General features: G+C 39.9%; 1 protein-coding gene across 1 annotated transcript in view; it reads right to left on the bottom strand.

Moving 5' to 3' along the window:
* Window positions 1–21,171, bottom strand: part of Phex (phosphate regulating endopeptidase X-linked) — a 240,178-nt gene that overhangs the window by 179,723 nt on the left and 39,284 nt on the right. The window contains exons 4-8 of the mRNA XM_052170209.1: window positions 16,845–16,931; window positions 14,697–14,923; window positions 7,431–7,499; window positions 4,600–4,716; window positions 1,297–1,380 (exon numbers count right to left, since the gene is read on the bottom strand). Of these exons, the coding sequence (XP_052026169.1) occupies window positions 1,297–1,380; window positions 4,600–4,716; window positions 7,431–7,499; window positions 14,697–14,923; window positions 16,845–16,931 (584 nt within the window). The remainder of the gene's footprint in view (window positions 1–1,296; window positions 1,381–4,599; window positions 4,717–7,430; window positions 7,500–14,696; window positions 14,924–16,844; window positions 16,932–21,171) is intronic.

Raw genomic sequence — 21,171 nt, 5'->3', positions numbered from 1 at the left:
CCCCTCCTTCTCTTAGCTCCTCTCCCTTCTAATCACTGGCCTCTCACTGCCTCTCTCTCTCTCTCTCTCTCTCTCTCTCTGCCTCTCCTCTCACTTCCTCTCTCTCTCTCTCTCTCTCTCTCTCTCTCTCTCTGCCCCTCCTTCTCTTAGCTCCTCTCCCTTCTAATCACTGGCCTCTCACTGCCTCAATGTGAAAGGACAGAAAATGTCTTGCATCACTGCTCATCATTTGCTTATCCAGACGTCAAAGTCAGATTACTACTCAGACCTAAGGCCATCATCAAAAATGGAGCCTGTATTCTGTACCACAGACTTTCAGAATAATGGAGACTCTCGTGTGTTAATATATGATGCACTCCCGTGGCTGTTCAAACCCTCTTTTCTCTCCATCTTGCTCCTTTAGCCCCACCCCATCTCACACCCATCTCTTCTTCTAGCTTAGTTCACTCCTCTAATCCCCTGCACTCCCTCCCTCAATACTCTCCCTCTAACTGTCATATCCCGCCCCCTTCCTCCCCTAAACACAGACACAGCTGCCTCAACACATCATTGGTCTTCTCCTCTGTGCAGCCTCTCTTACTTCAGGAGGGAAAATGTCACAACAGAATAACACATCTCCAGTCTATAGAGCATTACCATATGTCTCTAAAACAAACACTGCTTATTCTTTGTATTGGTTTTCCTGAAGGCCATTTTCCAACATTTTCCCCCTTGTCTGCCTCCACTAGTAAACCTGAAAAGCAGTTACTTACTTTAGTAGCACCCACTTCCCTACCCCTTGCCCAACAGGAGGGATGCCCACATGACCCAATTCTACTCAGAATTCAAAAAGCCATGTAGGAATATTCTGAGGGAGGGTTCTGTTTACCCTGGGAAAATAAAGAGGTCAGGTGGGTCCATGTGTCCTTCCCCCTTCTCCTTGCCCTAATGTGGAGCTACAGCACCCACTTCGAGGCCATATTATCCAAAGGAAGTCAAAAACCCAAGGAAGGTAAAATGTAAACATAAAGTCTGTGCAGTGTTAAACAGCTGGACCAATGCCAACTAGTCCCCAAGGCTGAATCATAAGAAAATGACCTTTCAGTTTTACGCCACTATCAGAAAACTTTTTGTATTCCCTATAAGTGAAGAAATCCCATTGCACACACAAGGATATTTTATGTGATAGCTGAAAAGAATGATGATAAGCAAAATGATGAATAGTAAAATTTACAAGGCCAACTTTTATACACAGATGAAATAGAATAGCTTATAAAATATCAAGAAACAGAAGTTTTGTGGAGAGCTTTCACCAACCTGGGGAATCATAGCACTGAGCTCTGAGATGTTCATTTTGTTATACATAGCCTCGCTGGTTCGGTTCTCATGTGGAATCATTATCTGTCAAAAAGAAATGTGGATTGTTTTTTCAAATGAATCATTTATTATTGCATGACTGCCTTTCACATGTGTCAAAACATCTGTATATTATTATTAACTTTTTCAAGACTTTGGTGTGATGCCTAGCTGTGGGGGGAAATTTAAAAAAAAAAAAGCAAAAGCATTTTAGGCAGGATTAAGAATATAAAAAGAAACTTACATATCCTTTTCAGTAAGAAATATTGTCCCCAGCACAAAAAGTTCCCAGAATGCCCTTTTCCTCTACCATGTGGATGGGCCAAGTCCATTGTTTGCTCAGTTTTGACAATCAAGCTGAAGTTGCACAATTAAGGTCACCATTCCATGTTTACCTATGGTCTCCAGACAATGATCTCAACTGCTTCACATCTAGGGAAAACTGGCCAGTGACCAAAAGGAAGCTATGTGCATATCATCAGTACCTGTGACCATCTTCTCTGACTTTCAGGTTTCCCACTACCTGGAGTATGAATTTGATCACCACCTGGGTGGACATTTCATAAACTTCTAGCCTCTGCCATATTTATTCTAAGCACTGTTCCTCAAGAGTCATCTTAATCACTTCCATTGGCTAATGACCATAGCTCCTTTACCACATCATCTTGTTCCAGTGTCTTCTATCTTTCTATTCCTTTGCATTCATTCATCTTGCCATCTCCTACCTCATCTACAACTCTCCTATCCTCATAGATCAAGCCCATTATCACCATCTCCATGGCTTGGACTGATTTACGATTGCCTGAGATTTATATTCTCTAACAAGCCTTTGCAATTGAACTTCATTTGGTACCAATCACCAGTGCTACTCCATGGATGAGTCAGAAAAGACTTGTTCAGTGTCTCAGATAGGGCCAAAGTGGATGAATATTTTGTAGCTGTCTTTACACATATGGATTTGATGAGGCTTTTGTTCCATCCTCAGCCTCAAAAGCTTCCCCTAAGACCATGTATCTCAGTAATCTTGGATATGTCTAGACTAGGGGAGTGACAGGAACATTCCTAACAAATCACAAGTCCATACACCACAGATACTTCAAGTCAAAATCAGAGGAGTGGGATGGCAGGCAATTGTCCCTCTCTTTGAAGTGCTTCAGTGCCTTCATGGCTCCCTCCCCACTCTCCACTGGAGAGAGGCAACAGGTCCCTTACTGTTTCCTTGCTGTTTGTGAATCCCAAATCATTACCTCCTCTACTCTCCTCCTTTCACAGCTCAGAGTCCCAGCTCCAGGTTGAAGTCTCAAAGCAGCTGTTCTCCAGCAGCTGCTCCCCTCCACAAATGAATCTGTCACTTCAGTTGCCCTTTCAACCATTCTCAGTTTTACCTCAGCCCAGTAGCTTTCAGATTTCTTTTTGGTCTAATTCCCTCACTCAAGGCAGGGCATCCCATGCTACTTATTGTACCTTCCATTCAAATTAGTGCTCTGGCCCTCTTATCTGCTTGGGAAAGGAATCCAGAATCCAAACAGACTTTAGACATGGCTTCTAGGTGTATCTAGAACAGTCTTCACAACCTTCAATTGACATGCAGTAATAAAATTTTTAATGTGATGTTGGGGTTCATTAAGAATATGTTTTAATATAGAGTGAAATAGAAATTCAGGGGAAAGAAATTTTAATAAAAGGAGTATAATGTGCCCTAGAATAGACACAGGCTTGATAAAAAAAGACTTTTTCAAAAATAAACTGGGATGACACGTAGGTGTACAGTGCATGTATGTAAGCCAGAGGTCAACTTTAGACACTGGTCCTTACCTTCTACCTTGTTTGAAGCACAGTCTTTTTTTTTTTTTTTTTTTTTTGGCTGCTATTGCACTGAGTATACTAGGCTAGCTGGTCTATGAGCTTCCCAGAATTCTCTTGTTTGATTATAGACATGTACTCCTGGTCCTACATGAGTTCTGGGAATTCAATCGCATGTCCTCATGCTTGTACATCAAGTGTTTTACCTACTGATTCATCAACCTAGCCCCTAAAAAGAAGCTTTGTGTTGTGAGTAGAAATTTGGATGAAGACATATGTGCTGATCATCACTGTAAGGGGAGGCCTAATTACTCAACCCTACTCTCCATCCCAGCTCTGTATATCAACATACCACCACCAGTTTACAGAACACAAAACCAATAAACACTTGGACCTCAGAATTTTTTAGTAACTTCCATTATAAAAGATCACCAAGGTCTTACACAAGAAAATGTCACCACATTAATTCTCTCCAGTCATGAGAATATTTAGAGATTTAATGCCTTGACTTTTCTAAAAGGCAGTCATTCTATAAACAAAGCTATTTAGGATTTAGCATTCTCCAACAAATTGGTTTTCATTCCCCTACCCCCTTTTTTGTCGCTAAGATGATGTAGTACATGACATAGTGACAGTCATTAAAGCAATACAAAAAAGGGAACATAAGGCAGAGGCAAGTAAATATCTGTGAAGTCTAGGCCATTCTTATTTACCTAGGGAGTTCCAGGGTAGCTGGAGCTCCATACTAACACCTGTTTTCAAAAAAAAAAAAAAACTGAAAAAAATACAAAAGTAAAGAAAGATAGCTTCAAAACAGCACCAGCAAGGCAGATCTCAAGTTTTAAGTGTGCTCTCTACAGTTTTTGGCATCTAACTTCATATCCCATATTGATAAATTTCTCTGAGCTCAAATTTTATCAGAGTCACTCTGAGTAGAGATTGGTTGGACTGAGTAGAGATTGGATGGACAAGTAGGTTGGATTAAAATTACCATCCAGGACTAGGAGCATAGCTTAGTGGTAGTGTACATACTTAGCATATGTGAAGCCCCACATTCAACCTCCAGTATCACAAAAAAGGAAACCCAACTTTCAATGAAGTCAGTATTTATTGAACATCTGTCTTCTATTTGAGCCATACAAAAATTTCTCTGTGAAAGCAGGTTTCCTTGCTGGCATTCTCTGATCACAGTGGAGTAGCACATAGACACTGAATAGGCTTAAACCAGATAAGTGGAAGAAATGAGGAGCTCTTAATTCTTGTCATGGCTTTTTACCTCCCAAAGAGGATTCTATTACTATTTCCTTGGATACAAAGGGTAATGGCACAGAAGGTTACCATTATTTTCAATTTATATTTCCATCCAGTGTATATTGTTTACAAAGGAAGGAAAAGTGAAGGACATGGTGGGGGGGGGGGGAGAAAGAAGAGAAAAGAAAAAGGGTTGCAACTAAGACTTACCTCAGCTATCTTAATTTCCAGTCTAAGCACTGACTTCATGTCATGTTCAGCTCGAGAGCTATTAGCTCCTAAAAGCACAGCAGTGTCCACCATGAATTTGTAAAGGGCATCCCGATACTGTAAGAGATAGAGAAGCAAGTGTCCATGACAACAGGCTGGTAGGAAGTATGGTTTAGAGATACGGAAGAGCAGAAACAGTAGGAGGAAATAAGCTCTCTTCATTTTCACTTTGTACTCAGAGTACGAAGCCAGCATTATGCAATGCCAGCCACCTACCTGCCACTTTGAGAGGAAAAATAAGAGTGATATGTGCATGGGTACTATTTCTGTGACAGATAGAGTTGCCCAGGCATCAAACATCAAGCAAACTAGTTTTCTGGTAACTGGTGATATTATGGATAAAAGAAACATCTCCAAATGAGTCCAGAATAGAAAGGTAAAGGTCAGGTGTCTCCTTCCCATGCAAGTGATGCTTTAATAAAGTAATGGGAAAGAACTGTTTCTAAAAGCAGAGGACCTGATCCATGAACACTAATGCGGAGTGTGATTTATTCTCATCCAGCTCCGTTTACCCAGCTTCACACTAAAAAGTAAAAGATGATTACAGAGGTTGGAGCCCCGTGTCTTTTCAGTTTCAGTTTCCAGAGAGTACTCAACCCTGGCTCAGGAGGAAAGGAAGAAATGATAATAAGAAACCTAGCAACTATCAAATGCAGAGTTTCATCTCTAAGGTACACCTTGACCCTGCAAGCTATTCTTACTGTGTGACTGACCTTAAGACCTGTATGTTTCTTGGTAGATAGCCAGCCTTTTAATAAATGAAATTCAGTCAGCAAGCCTTGCTAATAGTCTTAATTGGAGAGAATGTTTTGCCCTTCCCAAGTCCACTGAAAAAGTGTTCAGCTAGCTCAGTACACAGGAGGCTTGCTAGGCGAGCTGGGCATATGATGGGGAAAGACATACAAATGAAAAACAAAATAATCCTTGAGTCTGTTTATAAGTGTGTGCTCTAGTGATGAAGACAAATATGTAATAGCTGTAACATGAGGCAAGCAAAAAAATGTTTCTTAATAAAGCCACTGCAGGCATGAAAGTTAAAGAACTAGAGGATTTCAGACCAGAAAATTTGGAGAATATCATTTGAGGGGCATAGGGTTTGGGAACAGTAAGGGAAGGGTCCTTCTGTTAGAGAAGAACAAAAATAGGTGAGTTGGGAGAGAGAGGCTGAATGAAGAGACCTTGAACTTCTTCAAAGGGATTTAGACTCTATCTTGAGAGCAAGACATACTAGGAGTGGTGGTGTGGGCACAGAACTTGCCAAGTGATAACAAAGGTCTTTTGAAGTGACAATGGTTACAGCTAAATACGAATGGTTGTAGTTAAAGCAAGAGTGGACAGAAATGTGATCTAGGACAGATGGAAAGGGGGGCAGGTGCTTGGAGGAAGAATTCCTTATAAAGATAATATTATTTGGACTTGGTGAACTATTTATAGGGAGAGGAGATGATTTTAAGTCTGGTTCCTGAGATTATAGCAGAAGCAAAAGTTCCCTAGTCTGACAAAAAGTTGACTCAAGAAGGAAAACTTGGCAACCTCCTTCAATGAGTGTCCTCTGCTGCAAGATGCCTAAGATGTGGGCTAGGTGGGGAGCGTTCCACATATAGAGGTTATTAGCACAGGCCCAGGAAACTGGGGCGGGACATGTGAGACTTGTTTGATGAGCTAACAAAATTTTCAATGTGAACTCAAATTGTCAAAATGTACTAGCCCTGTCCAGTATCCAGGAAACTACCCTGTTTCCAAGCTAAGAAGAGACTTCTAACCTGATCAATCCTTTCTGTTTCTTGTTACCCAACATTAACCCAGAGAACATATTAAAAATGCAGTGCCAGTTCCCTTGTCTGATAAATCAGAATCACCACGGCTTGAGCCATATTAGTTAGATAACAAGGTTATATTTTAAACCTGTGCAGCTTCAAATGTTCTTCAGTTCAGCAAATGATAGTGAATGATTTGCACTCCTGAGGACTGACTGCTAACTCATATCTTGGTCACATCATTTGAATATGCTATCTCCTCATCTAAACAGGCACTAAACAGGCAATTTGTACAACCTTCATGTTCCTGTTTCTACAAGATAGGAAGAAGAATTGTCTACCTAAATCAATGGTTCTCAACCTTCCTAACACTAAGACCCTTTAACAAAGTTAGTTCCTCAAATTGTAATGACCCTCAACTACAAAATTATTTCATTGGTACTTCATAACTATAATTTTGCTACTGTTATGAATCATAGTGTAAATATCTGATATGCAGGACATCTGCTATTTGAACACCCAAAAGAGTCATGGCCCATGGGTTGAAAACTACTGGCTTTTAGTAGGAGAGGATAAGCCTAATCTGGCAGAGACTATATATGCCAGGGTAGGAGAATAATCAAGGGAAGGGCCACCCTCTAAGAGAAGAAGGGGAGGGGAAGAGAGACTCTGTGAGGAGGGACCCGGAGGGGGGGACAGCATTTGAGATATAAATAAACAAAAAATTATAGCACATTATATATATATATATATATATATAGAGAGAGAGAGAGAGAGAGAGAGAGAGAGAGAGGAAGAGAGAGAGAGAGAGAGAGAGAGAGAGAGAGAGAGAGAGAGAGAGAGAGAGAGAGAGAACACTACTGGCCTAAATACAAGGTCTCTGTTTCCAGCACTGGGAATGTGCTCAGTGAAGTTATGATGTTTATTTCCAAGGAAACAGCAAGCATTTTAAAGCAATTAATGAACCAAATGGTAGCCAGACAAGGCATGTACTTAACCATGAGTAAAACTTACAGATTTGGCTTCAGTAGTATTATCCAGGAAGTCTTCCCTCACAGCCAGGGAGAGTGTTGCTTGGTCCAGCTGTTAAAACAAAAACAGAAAACATGGTATTGACATTTTAAATTCTTATGTACCATGTTAACAAGGGACACAGGCTCATTGGCAGCCCCACCATATTTTGAGTTTGTGGCAATATCACAAGGAATAAGTTCACTCCATTCAGAACTGCATGCAAATAGGCATTTTGAGAGACCTAACATATCAGAGACCTGATCCCTTCTTTTCTGATTTGTGCTTTCTGTTTTTGAGATTTCACCAACACTGAATCATCCTAAGGCTACTTGAGTTGGAATAGATATCAGAGATTATCTGGAAAAAGCCAGAGAATTTATAATTTTCCAAGGTCACATGACTGGACAGAGCACATAGTAAAACCACCTTCTGTTAACAGATCCACTAGGTATCATATAGTGCTTTGGAATGCCCATCTGGTTGGACCTGATGCATTAGACTTCATACCTCCCTATCTCAAAATAATGTACTTTTCATTCAAAAAATCAAATGCTATTTTTGAATAACCTTTGTGACTTTTAGAACTTTCTCTGCAAAGTTAAGAATAGGTGATAGATCAGTCAGAATGGCTAAGGTTAAAAACTCAGGAGACAGCAGGTGTTGGCGAGGATGTGGAGAAAGAGGAACACTCCTTCACTGCTGGTGGGATTGTAAGATGGTACAACCACTATGGAAATCAGTCTGGTGGTTCCTAAGAAAACTGGACATGACACTTCCGGAGGACCCTGCTATACCCCTCCTGGGCATGTACCCAGAGAATTCCCCAGCATGCAATAAGGATACATTCTCCACTATGTTCATAGCAGCCTTAATTATAATAGCCAGAAGCTAGAAAGAACCCAGATATCCCTCAATGGAGGAATGGATACAAAAAAATGTGGTATATATACACAATGGAGTACTATTCAGCAATTAAAAACAATGAATTCATGAATTTTTTAGGCAAATGGATGGAACTGGAAAATATCATCCTAAGCGAGGTAACACAATCACAAAAGAATACACATGGAATGCAATAATTGATAAGTGGATATTAATTAGCCCTGAAGCTCTAAATACTGAAGATAGAATTAGCATATCAAATGATCCCCATGAAGAAGGAAGAAGAGGGCCCTAATTCTGGAAAGGCTTGATCCAGCATTGTAGGGGAGTACCAGGACAGAGAAAAGGAAGGGGGAAAGATAGGAGACTGGATGGAGAGAAGAGGACTTATGGGACATATGGTGAGGGCGGAACTGGGAAAGAGGAAAGCTTTTGGATTGTAAACAAAGAATATAGAAAATAAAAATATATATTAAAAAATAAAATAAAGTACTAAATTTAAAATAAACAAAAAAGAAGAGGTGATAGAAACACAAATAATAATCAGATTTTAATCTCAAGTATTTCCATCCATTTTTCATATGTAAAATATATATAAAAATTATAGTTTTCCCTGAAAATTCCATTCAGTCTATAAAAAGCAAAGTTATGGGGATGTTATAAAATATTATGGGAATATTAGTGTTGTTTTTGTGAAGAAAGTGCATTCAAAACATCCATGTAGCCTATGTGTATTGCTAATTGGCTTAAAACAAAGTCACAGCCATCTTGGCTTCATCCTACTGCAATTCCCAAACTGGAATTGTTTCTTCCAAAAACTAAGTAAGCCAGAATCATAAAACAAAATATGTTGATTAAGATTCTTCGGCCTTAGCCTCAAAATGTCTTGAAGTGCCAGTGCAGGGGGCATACCCAGGGGATCCCCACTCACTCAGAGGAGAAGTGAGGGATGATGGAAGGATTGTGAGAAGTGGTGAGGGGGGGTAGTGAGCTGGATATAAAATGAATAAGTTAAACAAGTCAAATTTAATTTTTAAAAATGGAGCTTTGGCTTTCAATTAAACTTGAATCATTCAGTGACCATTATAAGCTTCAGTCTCAGAGGAAAGGAAAATATACAGATGCTATCAAGAAAGTCACAGCTTTCTCTAATGAAGTGAGGTTAAATCCACGTAAGGTGAAAGTTTGGATAATTCAAGTGAGGTTACCAGACCTTTTATAAAGCTTCAGATTGTTATGGTTTCTAGAGACTATTTTAAGTATACTGCTAATGGATGGAATAAGGTCAGTCAACTAAATTTCATTAGAAACACACAAACTCCTAAGGCAAGTCTTTCTCAACCAACCCATACAAGTACCTAGTATGTCTTAGTCAGGGTTTCTATTCCTGCACAAACATCATGACCAAGAAGCAAGTTGGGGAGGAAATGGTTTATTCAGCTTACACTTCAACATTGCTATTCATCACCAAAGGAGGTCAGGACTGGACCTCAAGCAGGTCAGGAAGCAGGAGCTGATGCAGAGGCCATGGAGGGATGTTTCTTACTGGCTTGCTTCCCCTGGCTTGCTCAGCCTGCTCTCTTATAGAACCCAAGACTACCAGCCTAGGGATGGCACCACCCACAAGGGGTCCTCCTCCTTGATCACTAATTGAGAAAATGCCCCACAGCTGGATCTGATAAAGGCACTTCCCCAACTGAAGCTCCTTTCTCTGCGATAACTCCAGCCTGTGTCAAGTTGACACACAAAACCAGCCAGTACATGGATTTTTTTTCTGGTTTTTAAAGTCCTTGCATTTACAATTGATATGAATGTTTCCATTTCAAAAGAAATAAAAAATGTTCATTTCAGCTCTTGAGAGGTACATGGACTGGCAGTTCAGACCAGTTTGAGCTACAGAGTGGGTTACAGAGAGTTTTTTAAACATAGTCTGGGCTATGTTGTTTCTTAAGTGATTTTACGAAATCATATACATTGAACTCAAGATATTATTTTTGTCTAATTACAATTGATATGCCAGTATTAATAGAATAAACTATGCTAGGTGAAAAAATAATAACACAAAGAGAAACATCTGAAAATTATCCTATTGGAAAGGAAAAACAGAAGTTAGAGAAAATCCACTTCTAAGAGAATCTCTGATTAACGTCATGAATTTTGCTGGAAGCCACTGTTGACTACTATCTACCATAGAAACTCACAAAATTCAAGCAATACTAACCAAATAGCGACAATGACAAGTAAATGATATCTCCTTGCCTGCAGATAAAATGAGACTGGATGAAGGAACACACACAGGATGATAGGGAACTCTCAAAACTAAACTGAAAAGGTTGTTGACACCAAAGCCAACCGTTGTCATCACACAAGTGATTTTCAAACTATGTATTTAACAATTAAATTTTACATAAATGTATTAATGTGTGTGTCCATAGATGCATGCATGGTATACATGTGGAACTTAGAGGCCAACCTGAAGAAAAGAGTTCTCTCCTGCCAGTCAGTGGGTTCCAGACATTGAACTTAGCACATCACCAGGCTTGTCAGAAAGCACTTTTACCTGATGAACCTTTTCATGGGCCCCTAAAAATTTAAAACTAACAAAACAGCCAATGCATGCACACAAGTTGTAGAATTTTGGAAGCCACTAATCCACCCATGTTGTTCTCAGGTTTGTTAGGTTTCACACAGATCTCAGAACAAAATTGCTCCTGCCATATCTAGACACAAACAGTTTCATGACTATGGAAGCTATAGCTCTCTGATGTTCTGGGGAGGAGGTTAACTCAGATGTGTAAACATTCACTAATGTAGTTTGGTACAAACAAGGATAGAAAAGCCAATGTGAGCTGCACTCAAATGCCAAGCAGTGCTTAAACACTTCAGTTCAGAACAAGCTGCCATCTTGGCAAAAGAAAGCAATAATAAGTACACAAGTGCCTCCTCACATTTGGAAAGGAATCTATTATTGACAGTGTTTCTAGGACCAGTGTAATTGAATTCTAAGTGTGCAAGGCAAGCTGTTACCACAGTCTTCTGTTTCCCTTCTTTTTCTCTAAATTGGCATTAAAAGGTGGACAAAAACTAGTTTTAAGGCTTTAGTTCTGTTTTGTTTTTGTTTCTGTGGTTTCAGCACAATGTCTTTAGTGATGGTGTGTTACTCCTGACTGGTATTAAGAAGGCATATGATATCTGTTTTTCTCATTTCTATCAATACTACCATTGATAGTTGAGTTCTAGTGACATCATTGCATGAATTTCCCAAATGTTCACCTGACCATTTTAGTACCTATTGATATTTCCTAAATCCATTGGCTCTTTAATGATTTAAGTAGTGGTTATCTAACCCTTTATTTCTCTTGATTTTTTATTTTAATTATGTATATGTGGGATGGAGAAATATCTCAGTGGTTAACAGCACATAGTGTTTGCTTTTTCAGAAGACCTAAATTCAGTTCAGTTCCCAGGATCAAAACCACCTGCAACTCTAGCTCCAGGGAATCTGAGGCCTCTGGCCTCCATGGGTATCTGCACTCACATCATCTCTCTCCCTCCCCCACTCCCCTTCCCTCCCCCTCTCCATCTCCATCTCCCTCTCCCTCTTCCCCCTATCTCTCTCTCTCTCACACACACACTCACAATTAAAATACCAAAGATAATATTTTCAAACTATGAGCACAGTTACATAATTGTATTTGTGTGTAGGTAGGCATACAAGAGTACAAACACACACAGAGAAACCAGAGAAAGACAGAGAGTGCATCAGATCCCATTAACCTGGAGTTACAGGCAATTATGAACCACCTGACATTGGTGCTGAGAAACCAACTCAGGTCTTCTGCAAGAATAGTATGTTCCCTTTACTGATCATCTCTCAAGTTCGTCTTCTGAATTTTCAAGCAGTGGCTCTCCTATAAATTGAGAATTTTGTGTCATCGGTTATTCCCTTACCATGAAATCAATGAAATCCGGATTGTGGGGGAAATATATAGGAAAATAATCCAGTTTCTATGATAAGTAAATGTGGTTTCCAAAAACAGAGAAGGTGGTGAATGCTATAGTTTAAATCAGACTTTAAAAGTGCAGATGTGATTGATTCTCAAGTTTAGCCTCAATCAAAATGCATCTGTTTCTGGTTGGGTTTTATTAGGGACCTTTAAAGGCCTAAGGGTATAGCTTGAGAGTAGAACACTTGTTTAGCATGCATAAGGTCCTAAATTCTATTTCCACCAGTACAAAAAAAGTTTGATACAATCAGTAAAACTGAAAACTGACTGTATGTTAGGTGCTAAGTAAAAAATAATGACTACATCACTTTTGTTGTGGTAAGAGGCCTTCACATTACCTCACCAATGGAATACATTCCAAAGATATATTTTAGATATGCTATAAAATGCCCCAGCCTCCAAAAAGTAAAAGTTTAAATAAAGTGAAAAGAGCACAATGTTGAGGGTATTGAAGCTGGGTTCATAAATACATAGGAGCTTATTGTCTTATTTGATTTTAGCTGTTAGTTTTATTTATGATAAAATATGAAAGAAATAGGCCAACTATTTGGCTCCGTCCAGAAATGGGTGAAAAATAAAGTAGTTACCACTTGCGATGATGTATCATTTCGTGAATCAAAATCATCTACCACTTCCCAGAGCATGTAAATTGCGTTTGAATGACAGTTTCTTTCTTACATTAAAACACCACCTAAAGCGCTTGGAAGATCATCATAATAGTTCTGCAATTGAGAACAATAGTCTTAAAATCTGGCTTTAAAAAAAATGAGTACTCTAGGCACATAGAACAGACGCTGATTGGATTGCAACCATCACTGTGTCTTACATAATAGCATTACAAAATAGCTCAATACTATGCTGCTACTTCATCATCCAACACAGAAACACAGCTGTCTCTGCAACTAAAACTTTCCTTCGGAATGAGAATTCTTTCAACAAGCAAAGATTTCTTAACAGCTATCACTGTCTACAGTAGAGGTCAGGAATCTATCATCTTCAGGCCAGTTTGTCACATGGTTACCCCCATTCATCATCTAAAGCTGCTTTCACAGGTACAATGTTAATGCTCAATAGCTGAAATAGAGACCAGATGGCTAGCAAAACCTCAAATACGTACCATCTGTCCCTTTATAGAAAACACATTGCCCACCTCTTGCTTAACTCAAAAGAGAATTTCCATGGTTTTGAATTTGGAGTGTTGGCTTATGTTGGATGAGGAAATATACTCTAATGGTTTTAGAGTCCTACAGTTTTAATATTGATATATCCCTAATATGTCCTGCTTTGATGAAGGGCAGATTAGGGTAGAAATCAATGTTCAGTAGTATCATTATTATTCTTCTGTAGAAGAAGAAAAACACAGCAGGGTGAACACATAAAATGACTTGGGAAATGTTCTTTGAATTCCTACAACCCTCTTTCATTGATGAATATTTTGTGGTCTGTAATTTTCTGACAGCCTCCTAATTTTACTAACATGATCCACCTCGGGGCACATCCACCTGATCGCAGCCTTGATGCTCATTCTCCCAGTAGGAAATGTGCTTCAAATAAATTCTGCTTTGCTTTACCGGTTGAAAGGGAGGAGGACAGATACAGATTAAACTTGACAATGGGACGTAGGCGTGCACTCAACTTGTTCCTGAAAGGGGAACAAGGAATCTGGCATGTGTTCTCCCTTCTGTCAGAGGAAAAAGGAGGTGAGGGAAAGAGCAGAGTTCGGAAAGTCTTCTAGCATCACAGAAGACCCTCCTAGCCCTCTCGCAGTTGGAATTTACATGCTTGGAGAAGGCATCTGGGAGCGAGAGCATGGATCACTTGAAAGCCACTCACAGGGTTCCTGAAAGGCTGACAGTTTTCTGCTAATGATCCACATTCTGCAAATCTTGGAGCAGGGCATAATTCTGGAGCCTAAAGCTCAGCTGAATTTTTACATCATTTCATTAGGCCAGCATGAGTTCCTTTCTCTAGGAAACTGGGCATGGAGCACAGTTAGCAGGGTGGTATCTTACTATTCATGAGGTGTAGTCTCCAGCACCATAAAAACATGGTATGGTGATACAATCCTGTAATCTCAGCACTCAGGAGGTAAAGACAAGGGGACCATGAGTTCAAAGTCATCCTCAGATACACAGCAAGTTTGAGGCCATTCCAGGATTTTATATATATACACACACACACATATATATATGACATCCTAATCCTAAATAACAAATCTTAGATGGGCAGTGGTGGTGCATGCCTTTAATCCCAGCCCTTGGGAGGCAATGGGAGACAAAGGTAGGTAGGTTCCAGGACAGCCAGGGCTACATAGAGAAACCCTGTCTCGAAAACCAAAACCCAAAACAACAAAAAATGAACACAGTCCTGGATATACCTTCAAGATATGTTCATTGGATGCCTTGTCATCAGGGGACACATACAAACGGATGAACACAGAATTGCTGTATTGACCACGAAATGTTGCCAATGTTTGTAGTAGACTGAATTTTCTCTCTGACCAAACCCCTTCAGGACCAATATTAGCTTCAAGCACCGGCCAGCGGAAAGGTGAATGCCTCAAGATGTGGAGCAGAGGCTTGGCACCTGCTTTTTCAATCGCTTCTGAAAGAATAAATATAAAGAGCAAGTTAGAATTGTAAACTAGAAGCCATTGTAAACTAGGATGACCCATGCCTCTAATCCTTGCACTTGGGAGGTAGAAGCTGGAAAATCAGAAATTCAAGGCCACCCTCAACTTCATGGTGATTTCTCAAAGCCAACCTAGCTCCATGAGACCCTAACTCAAAACAATGACAAAAATAAATTCCAAACTGGTTCACCAAGCTAGACTGCAAATTTATCTTCTCCAGAGAAAAATCCCATAAAGCCCTCCACTTGAAAGTTCAGCTGTAGCCCGGTGGTGGTGGCTCACACCTGTAATCCCAGCACTCTGGGAGGAAGAGGCAGGTGAATTTCTGAGTTCGAGGCCAGCCTGGTCTACAGAGTGAGTTCCAGGACAGCCAGGGCTATACAGAGAAACCCTGTCTCCAAAAAACCAAATCCAAAAAAACCAAAAAAAAAAAAAAAAATTCAGCTGTTAGGGAGAGGGTGAGAGAGGGAGGGCAGACTGAGAATAACCCCAGGAAGAGAACTACCTGTCACACACTTCAGTGAACCTGATGGGTGTTCTCTATAATGAAAATGGGCTTAGTGAATAGATCCCAAACAATGAATGAAATTAAGCAGACAGTACTCATTATTGGCACGAAGAAATAATCTTAACTAAACAATATGGTTCAGTTAAGACAAGGATGTCCCAGTGGATAGGTGTTTCTAGCATACCAAACGATATCCCCAAATCTTGAATCAGTTAACACACTTTTTTAGAAGCACTGGCTTCAACTCTTGCAATGGCCTTGAGAGACCAACTTGAGGCCATTGTCTCCCATTAAGCATGCTAGTTACATGACAAAACAGGTTCACATGCCTAGAAATGTTAGTGTCACCAGGTTCCAGTATTTTCTATGGAAAATAATTCTTATATGTGTATGCCATCTTGGGTTTTTTCTTGGGCCAGGACAGGACTGGTTATGGATTCAGATTTTTGTACTAGATATAATGGGATTTTCCCTGCTGCCCTATCCAAATTTCTTATAAACTGATACCAAATAATCCAGTCCTGGAAATAAGTTTATTTTCTTGTGATTGGATTGATGGCACAGTTGTTAAGAGCACAGGGTGTCCTTGCAGAGGACCTAAGTTCAGTTCTCTACACTCAGTTTGGGCAGTACACAACAGCATGTAAATTGTGTAACTCCAGCTCCAAGGGCTCTGTACTGGCTGGTTGTGTGTGTCAACTTGACACATACTGGAGCTATCACAGAGAAAGGAGCTTCAGGTGAGGAAGTGCCTACATGAGATCCAGCTGTGGGGTATTTTCTCAATTAGTGATCAAGTTGGGAGGGCCCCTTGTGTGTGGTGCCATCTCTGGGCTGGTGCTCTTGGGTTCTATAAAAGATCAGGCTGAGCAAGCCAGGGGAAGCAAGCCAGTAAGGAACATCCCTCCATGGCCTCCTTTGATTCAGCTCCTGCTTTCTGACCTGCTTGAGTTCCAGTCCTGACTTCCTTTGGTGATGAACAGCTGTGTGGAAATGTAAGCTGAATAAACTCTCTCCTCCCCAACTTGCTTCTTGGTCATGATGTTTGTGCAGAAATAGAAACCCTGACTAAGACAGGCTCCTACGATCTTATCTGACCTCCACAGCCCACCAGTACTCATGCACTCACGTGCCCACACACATGTACACCTAATTAGAAACATAAAATAACAAAATCAAAATGTCTTCACATGATAATTTTCTTCACTACAACAGCCATATATTAGCTTTAACTCATCAGATTCCAGTGTTTGAGAATTTTTATTGCCTAAATAACACCTTTCAACAGTAATAGAATTTTAGTCCTCTATTCCTCAACAATACCATTAAACATTAATAGGATTCTGAAGTCTAAGGATCATAAATATTTTATTTTTCTTTCTTACTCTCATTCATGCAGGATGAGTAAAGGATTTTGGCTTTCTGTACGGCTTCAGTGTCCCGCCTTCGACTGACTGATTTCTCCAGAAGTGCTAGGAAGATGAAAACAGGATTCATTAGCATCCATCCATACATGATGTCAAATTGAAGGTCAGCCTCCAGAAAATTAAATGCAAAGACAGACAATGCTGGTAAATACAAGGCATGCAGGCAGCAGGGGAGATTCCAAGCTACTTGAGATCCAAATAAAAACAATAAATGTTCTCTTATCCAAGGTTCACCTAACTCAAGAGAAACCCAAGGTTCAACTTCCATCTGAGACTAGACTTTTTACAGGGGTTAATTTCTTCCACCGCCTACACAAAAAGGAAGCAGACTTCATTTATTAAAGAACCAAAAATAACTGTATTCAGTCTGTTGTTTCTGAACCAAATAATACTCTCAATGAAAGTAATTTCATCAGGGTCAAGTTTCTTTAGATTTTTTTTTTCATGACTCGGCCTCTCAGAGAGGTCACCCGGAAAAGAATTTCCTATTACAAGTTTTATTTGGTGTTGCATAAACATGTCATAGATATTAAAAAACAAGTCATTGCAACAGGAAATAAAGAAGCAAGGTTGGAAAGTCTACCCAAATTGTCTGAAAATGTGCCCACTTATACATGAAACATTCTGAACATTGAATTAAAGCCATGAACAACAAAAATGTTTGCCAAACCTTCTTAGAAATTTATTTTCTGTTTATAAAATCACTAATAAGAATGTTTAAAGGTTTAAAAAATGTTTGTTATCACTCTTCTTTCAAATAAGGAAAGAAGAAAACAAGAACTCAGTGGAAACAAAGTTCTTCAAAGGAAAAAAATTAAGAGGAGATGGGAGGAAGGGAGGAAAGAAGGAAAGGGGGGATAGAGGAATAGAGGAAGAATTCACTTTGAATTGGCCTGTAATGTCGGGCGGTGGTGGCATATCCCTTTAATCCCAGCACTTGGGAGGCAGAGGCAGGCAGATTTCTGAGTTCGAGGCCAGCCTGGTCTGCAGAGTGAGTTCCAGGACAGCCAGGGCTACACAGAGAAACCCTGTCTCAAAAAAAAATTGGCCTGTAATAATTTGCCAACCTAAAGCCATGTTGATCAATCCCTAAGGTGACTGTAGCCCCTTTATCAAGGCCTATTTCCACAATGTAAAACTGCTGCTATTGGGGAACACACTTGACAGCCTCTACAATCACAGTGGGATAGATAGATGTTCCTTCAGCTCTCTGAAGAGCTTCAAGGCACAATGTTTAATGCTAATCAATTTGATAAATAATTATATATTCTCAGAACTGACTTCTAAAGTACAGGTTTTACATTTCAAACACGAAACCCAAAGCTCTTGTTCAGTTTTTTTTTCCTTTAAGATTTGTTTTGTTTTTTCATTATGTGTCTGTGTGTTTCTTTTTGTGCCTGTGTATGTGCTTGTTTGCAGGTGCCAACAAAGGCCAGAAGAAGGTGCTCCATCCTCTGGAACTAGTTACAGGCCCTGTGAGCTGCTGGCAACTGGTCCTTGACTTCTATTTTTATAAGCACCTGCACATTAACCAACACTACATAGATTCTAGCAAACTACACACTGGTTTGATATGAACATTTTAAATTACATGTCTGGTATTTCTTATGGATTATCACAGCAAGAAAAGTTAGAGAACCTGCTCCAGAAATAAAGGAGGTTTGGTTTTACTTTTGCTTTTCAATCAACAACATTCTCAAACCATTTCCACACATGCTTCTACTCAGGCCATCTTACATGTCTTTCTGCGATATTCCATATGCAGGCCACAGTCATTAGACGATTGGAAAGACACATTTGGAAGTAAATAATCCAAATTTCATTTTGGTTTCTGATGATATTACAATTTTATAAACACTCTGTAGCCTACACAACTGAATGCCTAAAGGATCTATAAAAAAAAAAACACACACACACACACACACAGGAGCAAAAAGAAGCACAGCTCTTTAATACTTACCTGTTTCTGTTTCTAATGCATATTGTAGATCACAGGGAAAAAAACAAACATACATGCTGAAGAGATCAAACCTAAAATTCTAGTCATGCATGAAACATCAATAATTTACACTGTTCAAAATTGTGGTTTCTGTACCAGAATGTGGCATTTCAAAGAATATTTGCTAATGGTCTGTTCTTTGTCACATCTTTTCCCTGTTCTCTCCTTTCTCTCTGTATCAAAGCAGGCAGGAAAGCATTGCTGCACAGATAGGGATGTGGCAATCAGCTCCCAACACTACATTTTTTGTCTCTGCATGTACATTTGTGAGAAAAGAAATAAGACCAAGTCTGGAGAGTCGTTAATAAGCAGAAAATAATACCCACCTGCCACAGGCAATTACTCAAGTTATTAAAATATCTTCAAAATAGGGAGGACTCATAGGTCACCCATACAGGACGTTCCCTGCATAGTCAATGTTGTTAGATTATCAATCTTTCCTCCTCTAGTGAAAGGCTGGAAGAAGTTGAGGAGGAGAGCAATCCCATAGGAAGAGCAGCAGTCTCAACTAACCTGGATGCCAGAGATCTCTCATTCACTGAGCCACCAACCAACCAGGAAGCATATGTGAGTTGATCTGAGGCCCCCAACACATATACAACAGAGGACTGCCTGGTCTGGCCTCAATGAGAGAAGACACATGTAACCCCTGAGAGACTTGAGGCTCCAGAGAGTGAGGAGGCCTAGAGGGGGGGCATTCTCTTGGAGATGTGGGGAGGGAAGAATTGGGATGAGGAACTATTGAATGGTGGACCAGGAGGGGGGAGAAGAGTGGACTGTAAAAAAAATAAAAGTAGGGCTGGAGAGATGGCTCAGCGGTTAAGGGCACTGACTGCTCTTCCCAAGGTCCTGAGTTCAAATCCAAGCAACCACATGGTGGTTCACAACCATCTGTAATAATGAGATCTGACACCCTCTTCTGGGGTGTCTGAAGACAGCTACAGTGTACTCACATATAATAAATAAATCTTTAAAAAAATAAAAGTAATTAAAAAAGAAAGAAAATATTAATTCATAAAATCATATACCAGACTACCTCAAGCTTCAAAATTGCCTGGAGAAATTCTTCCCCTCAAAGTATCTTAAAATTGCATATAGTAGAGCCAGGCATGGTAGTGTAAGCCTTTAATCCAAGCACTCAAGAAGCAAGTGGATCTCTTTGAGTTTGAGGCCAGCATGGTCTACAGAGCCAGTTCCAGGGCCACTAAGGACTGTTACAAAGAGAAACCCTGTCTCTGGAAAACAAAACAAAACAAAACAAAACAAAACAAAACAAAACAAAAGACTACATAGAGTAAGTAGTTTTCTCCTCACTAAGCTCAAGTAAAACTGGTTTAAAAAGTAAGGCAGCTAGATGTGGTAATGCATCCTTGTCATCCCAGCCCTGGGAAGGCTAAGGCAAAGGGATTTCTATGAATTTCAAGCCAGTTTGAACTAAAGAGTGAGATGTGCCCCCGAGAAAGAAAAAAGAAAGAGTGAAAGAAAACGTGATAAAAGTGGACTTCCAAACCACTTAGACATGAGCTCCAGTTTAGATTTGCTGACACCTCCTAGCTAGAATGGAAGAAGATATATAATCTCTCAATGTTTGGGTTTTTCATCTGCACTACAAGTTTGGTTTACCATATAGCCCCTAGGATTTGATGATGACTTTGAAACTTTAATGCACTGAAAATTTCTCACCCAGAGCCTAGGCACATGGTAAAGTAATGGTGGCTGGGCTGTGGATGTGGCTCAATTGGTGCAGCATTTGCCTTAACATGAAAGAAGACCTGGGTTTGGTACCATCACTGAATAAATCGGGTATAGTGGCACATGCCTGTTGTTCCAGCACTTAGGCAGTGGGGATAGGAAGATGAAAACTCCAAGGTCATCCACAGGTACACAACAAGCAATCTGAGACACATTAGAGCCTATCTCTCAAACAAAGCAAAACAAACAACAAAAAAAGTGGTAGCTTATTCTGTATGACAGACCAAGTTAACCATATACAAAATTGGATTGTTATTAGCCTTCCCAGTGTTTCCTCAATAATAGCTTCTACTCTCTTTCCCCTGTTTCAGGTGTGGATAACTATCATGATACCCCCTCTATGCAATGGATTCTTGCCCAAAGGATCCTGCTCTAGCCTCTTTGAGGAGCTCTGAAATTCTCAATGTTTTCTCTGCTTCCATAACACTGGTAATGCTAGATGATGAGACCTATCCTGTAGTCAGTGGGAATCTCAAGGCTACTTTGCTTATGTTCTTCTTCCTAGATAGCAAGGCTTTAAAACATAAAGGACAT

Source organism: Apodemus sylvaticus, chromosome X (assembly GCF_947179515.1).
Source record: "Apodemus sylvaticus chromosome X, mApoSyl1.1, whole genome shotgun sequence".
NCBI lineage: Eukaryota > Metazoa > Chordata > Mammalia > Rodentia > Muridae > Apodemus > Apodemus sylvaticus.
Note: the sequence above shows the minus strand (reverse complement) of the source record. Positions and strands in the feature narration are given on the sequence as shown.